The sequence below is a fragment of the Mus caroli genome, unplaced genomic scaffold (assembly GCF_978045245.1).
Source record: "Mus caroli unplaced genomic scaffold, Mus_caroli_1 scaffold_3, whole genome shotgun sequence".
Lineage (NCBI taxonomy): Eukaryota > Metazoa > Chordata > Mammalia > Rodentia > Muridae > Mus > Mus caroli.
In genome coordinates this window covers 18,803,108-18,810,776 of record NW_028227258.1, presented here as the reverse complement: position 1 = coordinate 18,810,776, position 7,669 = coordinate 18,803,108, and the positions used below count along the sequence as shown (strand labels likewise).

At 41.3% G+C, this 7,669-nt stretch overlaps 1 protein-coding gene across 1 annotated transcript; it reads right to left on the bottom strand.

Moving 5' to 3' along the window:
- Nucleotides 1–4,791: 4,791 nt before the first annotated feature.
- On the bottom strand, nucleotides 4,792–6,341 carry Pdha2 (pyruvate dehydrogenase E1 subunit alpha 2). Its single transcript, XM_021158514.2, has one exon. The coding sequence runs from the start codon at nucleotides 6,266–6,268 to the stop codon at nucleotides 5,093–5,095; it is 1,176 nt and encodes a 391-aa protein (XP_021014173.1). The 5' UTR covers nucleotides 6,269–6,341; the 3' UTR covers nucleotides 4,792–5,092.
- Between the last annotated feature and the right edge of the window lie 1,328 nt (nucleotides 6,342–7,669).

Genomic DNA, 7,669 nt, shown 5'->3' with positions numbered 1-7,669 from the left:
GCAGGTCACAGAATCTGTCAGCTTCTGTGGTGCACACTCTCACCTGTGCAGACTAAGTTCCTATGTTCGGCGGAGTCCTGGAACCAAGATGGTGCTCCCTGCTCCTGAGGCAGAGGGCTCCCTGGCTGGGCAGACTCCTGTCCTCCAGCTGGGCGGGTAGCCAGATGTCTGCGATCCTAAAAGGGTGCTGCCTCAGCAGCTCTGTGGCTCCCGCCTGTCCCAGAAGCTGTCTGCTTCTGTGGTGCACACTCTCACCTGTGCAGACTAAGTTCCTAAGTTCTGCGGAGTCCCAGAACCAAGATGCTGGCGAGGATGTGGAGAAAGAGGAACACTCCTCCATTGTTGGTGGGATTGCAAGCTTGTACAACCACTCTGGAAATCAGTCTGGCGGTTCCTCAGAAAATTGGACATAGTACTACAGGAGGATCCAGCAATACCGCTCCTGGGCATATATCCAGAAGATGTCCCAACCAGTAAGAAGGACACATGCTCCACTATGTTCATAGCAGCCTTATTTATAATAGCCAGAAGCTGGAAAGAACCCAGATGCCCCTCAACAGAGGAATGGATACAGAAAATATGGTACATTTACACAATGGAGTACTACTCAGCTATTAAAAAGAATGCATTTATGAAATTCCTAGCCAAATGGATGGACCTGGAGGGCATCATCTTGAGTGAGGTAACACAATCACAAAGGAACTCACACAATATGTATTCACTGATAAGTGGATATTAGCCCAAAACTTAGGATACCCAAGATATAAGATACAATTTGCTAAACGCATGAAACTCAAGAAGAATGAGGACCAAAGTGTGGACACTGTGCCCCTTCTTAGAATTGGGAACAAAACACCCATGGAAGGAGTTACAGAGACAAAGTTTGGAGCTGTGATGAAAAGATGGACGATCTAGAGACTGCCGTATCCAGGGATCCATCCCATAATCAGCTTCCAAACGCTGACACCATTGCATACACTAGCAAGATTTTGCTGAAAGTACCCAGATATAGCTCTCTCTTGTGAAACTAGGCCAGGGCCTAACAAACACAGAAGTGGATGCTCACTGTCAGCTATTGGATGTATCACAGGGCTCCCAATAGAGAAGCTAGAGAAAGTACCCAAGGAGCTAACGGGATCTGCAACCCTATAGTTGGAACAACATGATAAACTAACCACTACCCCGGAGCTCTTGTCTCTAGCTGCATATGTATTGAAAGATGGCCTAGTCGGCCATCACTGGAAAGAGAGGCCCATTGGACTTACCAACTTTATATGCCCCAATACAGGGGAATGCCAGGGCCAAAAGAATGGGAATGGGTGGGTAGGGAAGTGGGGGGGTATGGGGGACTTTTGGGATAGCATTAGAAATGTAATTGAGGAAAATACGTAATAAAAAATTAAAATGTATTGTCATTAGAAACTGTACTTATTCACTTTGAACATTTATGAAAAATCTTTTTTCCTAATTATAAAGATCTGATTTTAGAATCTCTGAATAGCTACCCTATTCTGCCCAAATCGCATGAGCTAGTAAGTAATATCTCTCATTTATAAACACAACCTTGGAACAGTAAGATGACTCAGTAGGTAATGGCCCTTGCCACCATGCCTGATATCTGGAAATGATATGATGGAATAAACTCTACTAAGTTAGCCTCTGACCATCGTCTCTCTGGCATGCACCCTCAAGTCAAAACAATGAATGTAAAATAAAAGCAAATGAGAAACACACTTGTCTCTGTAAATTTAGCATTTTGAGCTTATCCTGTTTGGGGAAGGATATATATATGTATATATATATATCCTTATAATATATATTTATATAAATACATGTATAAAATAAAAATATATTTATATACTTATATATAAATATATATTTACATATGCATATTATATATATTTATATATATATATCCATATCCATATATATAATATACACACACACACAGATATATATATAATGCCAGCTCAGGGCTGGTATATTTAGTATTTGGACCTAAACATATAAGATATAATATATCTTGTATGTTTGATATAATATTTGGATACATGCATATAAGATATAATGTATCTATCTATATATCTCTCTATATATTTATGTATACATATGTAGATAGATAGATAGATAGATAGATAGATAGATAGATAGATAGATTATATCTAATATGTTTGTGTCCAAATACTAAACATACCAGCCCTGAGCTTTTGGTTTCCATTAAAGTTCTTAGAAATCACACTCTCAAATCTAATTCTCAAGATTAGAACTGTCAACTGACAGGATCATCTGAGAGACTGGCCTCTGTGCATGCCTGTGAGGAACTGTGTTGAGATGCAAACACTCCCCTTTCTACACTGTTGGTGGCACCATTACCTAGGCAACAGGTCTTAGACTGTTGAAGGATAAAGTGAGTTGAGCATTAGAAGAGCTTTGATTTGTTTCAGATCATGAATGCAGTGACCAAATCCCTTAAGCATTTCCACTTTAGCTTCTCTCCTAATAGGAACTCCTACCGGAACTGTAAGAAAACATGAACCTTTTCCTCTTTAGGTTGCTTTTGTCAGAGTATTTTATCACAGTAACAGAAAACGAACCAATATTTTTACTTATAAAAGCAGACAATGTAAAATAACGGGCTTTAATATGTTCCAGAAACTGGTTCTAAAATCCATAAGCAAATTCTCTCTTAGGGTTTCAAATAAATCTGCCTCCAAAGAGCAGCAGAGCAGCATGTACCAAACATCAAGTTCAAGCAGATCTAACCTCTGGTCAAACATAAACAACAGCATTGCTTTCATCATGATTTGGAATACTAATTAGATTATGAAGAACGGAGCCATTATGATTTGTCAGGTCTTTCTTCAGTAAATTTCAATCCATTTATACATAGATGAGTTTTAAAATGCTATTCAACAACATAGCAATTTGCAATATCTAGTTTATCTTTAGGAGAAAGTATGTTTGAATTAAGTGTATTGTCATCTCATCTCTTTAATTTTACATTTTAATTCAACTCAACATAGTATAGTTGAATTTAGTGCATTAATGTCATCTTTTCCTCATTCATTTTACTTTCTTGGCTTTGAGAGGTGGTAGTATTTGTCAGTCAAAAAATTCCCAGGGCTGCTTTCTCAAATCTAGAACACATATAGCACAAAAGATTGTAAAGCAAGAGTAACATCATCATGAAGACTACTAGACTACTGGAAATAAAAGTTCCTCCTAGTTTTTTTTTTTTATATTTATGCCTGTGGGTACACTAAAAATATTGTAAACAAAATAAACTGCTATCAAAACCGTCAACAACAAAACATTTTTCTTGTAGTCCTTGCCCCTGCCTCTGCCCTGTTAACTTTTTCTGGAAATATGATCAGTGTTAATACACTTCAGAACCAATACCACATATGCAAACCTTCTATGATACCACAGTGTTCACTATTGGTTAGTGTATATCACCTGTTGCAAGTGCTCATCCTCCTTTAAAAATCAAAACAAAACCCAAAACCCAAACTTTAATCATTTTTTTAACACTCCAGTTGTTACCCCACTCCTGGTCTGCCCTCTGACACTTCCTCTTCCCATTCCTCCTCCCCATTTCCAAGATGTCTCCCCACCTCACCCTCCCACCATACCAGGCCTCCCTACTCCATGAGGCCTCAAGTCTCTCAGGGTTATGTGCATCTTCTGTCACTGAGACCAGACCAGGCAGTCCTATGCTGTATGTGTGTCAGGGGTCTCATGTCAGCTAGTGTAAACTGCCTGGTGGTCACTCAGTGTCTGAGCACAGGGGTCCAGGTTAATTGAGACTTCTGGTCTTTTTATGGGGTCGCCCTCCTCCTCAGCTTCTTCCAGCCTTTCCCCAATTCAACCAAAGAGGTCCGACTTCAGTCCAGTGGGTGGGTGTATGTATTTGCATCCATCTCAGTCAGCTGCTTCTCAGAGGACAGTCATACTAGACTCCTCTCTGTAAGCACACCATAGTATCAGTAATAGTGTCAGGCCTTAAAGCCCCCCTTGAGATGGATCCCACCTTTGACTAGTTATTGGGTCCCTTTCCCTCATTCTCCTCTCCGTTTTTGACTCTGGAGTTCTTTTGGACAGGAACAATACTGGGTCAGAATTTTTGACTGTGGGATGGCAACCCCATCCAAGTGGAAACTTGATGCCCTGTCTTTCTACTGGAGGTGGAAAGGGATTTCTCTATTCCTACTGTTGGGTATCTCATCTAAGGTGACTCCCTTTTAGTCCTGGGTGTCTCTCACTTCCCAGGTCTGTGGTACTTTCTAGAGCATCTCTCGACTCCCTACCTCCCAAAGTTGTTTCCATTCATTCTTTTTGCCTTCAGGGCTTCAACTGCTTTTGCAGGCAAAAGAATGAAAACAGAAAATATCATCTTTAGCGAGATAACTCAGACACAAAAGGATATGCATAGTATGTACTCAAGTAAGTGGATTTTAGCCAAAATTAAAGAGTACCCAGGATACAATACCCAGAACTTAAGAAGGTAAGCTGAAGGGTCCAAATGAGGATGCCTGAGTCCTACTTAGGAGGAAAAATCAACCACAGGGGACAGAGGGAGGGAGGAACCTGGATCAGAGATTGGACATGGAGGGGGAAAGGGGAACATGATCAGGTATTTGGTGGGGGAGATGGGGACAGGATTGAAACCATCCTCCTAACTTTTAATTTTTGACAAACTCATCAAACAAGAAAAAAAAAATCAAAAATCTACTTCTTTAAAGAAAAGTATTTATTTCAAAACTTAAAACCAAAAGAAACTACTATGCCAAATTGGGGAATTTAACCCGTTTTTTCTATTATAATTTTATAAATTTGAAATAGTCTAAAATATTCAAACTACTTGCAATACAATGCTTTTAATGTTAAAACAGAAAGTGGAACATCTCCTTTAAACAAACTTATATCTTCTAATAACATTAATAACCCAGGAATCTATCTTTATAAAGGTTTATAAGACTTTTGTCTGCAATGCCGTTTTATTTATTCCTCCTTAACAAAGTTGAAGTTTCCTTGAGTACACCATAAATGTCCCAGTGAAAAATTTTTTAACAAATGTATAGGTAACATCTATCTAACTGTGGGACTTATACTTGAGCCACTTATGTGCACCACGGACTTCAAAAGGTGGATTTTGGTGGTAGAGGTAATTAGCTATATCTTCCACAGCTGGTTCTGGATCAGTTGTAGCAAACTGAGCTGCTTCCTCCACTTCTTTCTTCACATCTGCATCAATTTCTTTCAATTCTTCAATATTGCTGAGGTTGTTGCTGATAATTCTCTCTCGGAGCAGCATTATAGGATCACTCTTACTTCTCACGTTATGAACTTCTTCTCGTGAACGATAACTGATCCCTGGGTCGCTCATACTGTGTCCATGATAACGGTAGGTCTGCAGCTCCATCACAATGGGCCCCTTTCCAGATCTGCAGTGATCAGCTGCAAACTTGGTTGCCTCCCGAACACTGAGAATATCCATCCCATTCACCCTCAGTCCGGGGATACTAAAACCTTTCTTGTGGTAATCAGTACTGGCTGCTGCTCTCTCATTGGAGGTTCCCATTCCATAGAGGTTATTCTCACAGATGAAAACACAGGGTAATTTCCACAAGGCTGACATATTGTATGCTTCGAATACCTGCCCTTGGTTAGCCGCACCATCACCGTACAAAGCCAAGCAGACCTGACCATTCTTCAGGTATTTACAGGCGAAAGCCACACCAGCTCCCAGGGGTACCTGGGCCCCAACAATGCCATTGCCACCGTAGAAGTTCTTGCCGTACATGTGCATAGAGCCTCCCTTGCCTTTAGCACAGCCTCCTCTGCGTCCAGTCAGCTCTGCGAGAATGGACTTCACGGACAGTCCCCTTGTGTAGCACAAGCCATGAGCCCGGTAGGACGTGATGATGTGATCCGTGGGATTTATCCCTGCCTCCAGCCCCACACAGCAGGCTTCCTGCCCATCACACAGGTGACAGAAACCACGGATGAATTTCTGCTTATACAGCTGGTCGGCCTTCAACTCCATGCGCCGAATTACCTGCATGGTCCGATAGTACTTGAGGGCCTCGGCTCGGGTGAGCACGGTGGAGGTCGGTGGGCCCTCCTCCAGCCGGTACAGGTCACATTTCTTAATGTCACAGGTGGCGTCGTTGGAGAACTTCAGAGATGACAGCAGTCCTCTGAGAGCTGGCTTTTGGACCATTCCCGAAAATACGTGAGACAGCACAGCGGTCAGCATTTTCCTCATGGAGAAATGCGAGGCACAACGGTAGAGGCTCAGCTCCCAACGATCACTCCGTGCCTTTTAAGATGGCGGTGGAGCTCCTCTGATGCAACAATAGTGCGACACAAACGCGTTGCCTACGTCAGCAAGCTGGAAGCCACGCCCACGGGGCCTGCTCCTCTGATGCTTCTAACTGGAAAGGGAGGATCTCCGACACTTTCCTCCTATTTAACATCATGGTTGCCACTCACACAGCAACTGAGTGTCTTTTCCCTGTACAACTCAAAAAAGTCCTGGCAGGGTAGGGACATAGCCTACTGTACAGAGCTTTTGGGTTCCATCCCAGCACCTGTAAACTCGGACAGTAACTGTGCCACATATACCTGTAATCTCAGACACTAGGCATTGAGGTTTGTAGGAGCCGGACTTTAACCCTATTCTCAGTCAGTTTATGGTCTCTTTGGCCTCAAAATGAGGGGCAGTGAAGAGGAGGAAAAGAGGAGGAAGAGGAAGGGAGCAAAATGACATCATTCTTTCTTCTACCTTTTCGTTTTTAAAAGAAAAAATTAACAACGTCTTAACATTTATTGAAAAGTATGTGCAAATACAGAAACACTCATAGACAATTCGATCACGGACTTCTACTTGTTTATATACCGTCCTGGCGCATTCGAAGTCTTAATGTTTTCAAATGAGGAAACAGTTTGAATAATTTGTGATTTTCTTTTTTTTCTTTTTTTAAGGTCCTAGTAGGTAGGTTTTTCTTACTCCTTCCATTCCTCTGGTTGCTTTTGATCTTTACATTTGGTAAGTTTATTCCATCCTATACTATTTTTTTTTAATGAAAAAGAAACTTGCAAATTATCTGTAGTTTAAACTGTTTAAATGCTAGCTTTTCAAGATAACCTTGCCGCTAAAATGTTTAAAACAATAGTTAATATTCTTGAAGACAATGCAATTTTTATTCTCCCACTCTGTCATAATCTGGAGGTAGCAGAACCTCAGCCTGAGGGCATTAAAGCTTAATATCAATCATATAGGCACTTTGAATTTTCAGCTGTTCAGGCTTCTTTACCCTTTGTGACAGTTCTGAATTATGCCTGGTTTTTGTTGTTGTTGTTGTTAGTTTGTTTTGAGATGCCAAATCTTTTAAGTTCAGACTCCATTTTAGATAACCTGACTTAAGTTTGAACTCTAGTAAACTAACAGGTTGGTACCTAGCATTGTTTCCAAGTTGCCCCCCAACAAAATCTGAGCCTCGCTCCAGTCTCTAGGTTAATCCCCAACACGACCAGAGTTTAAAGGTTACACCATCAACAAGACCAGTGTCTCCAGGTTATTCCCCCAACAAACCTGCACCCCAGGTTATAAGCCCATCATCCTCTTGCCTAATGACCACCAATACAAAGGGGAGCAAAAGTTAAG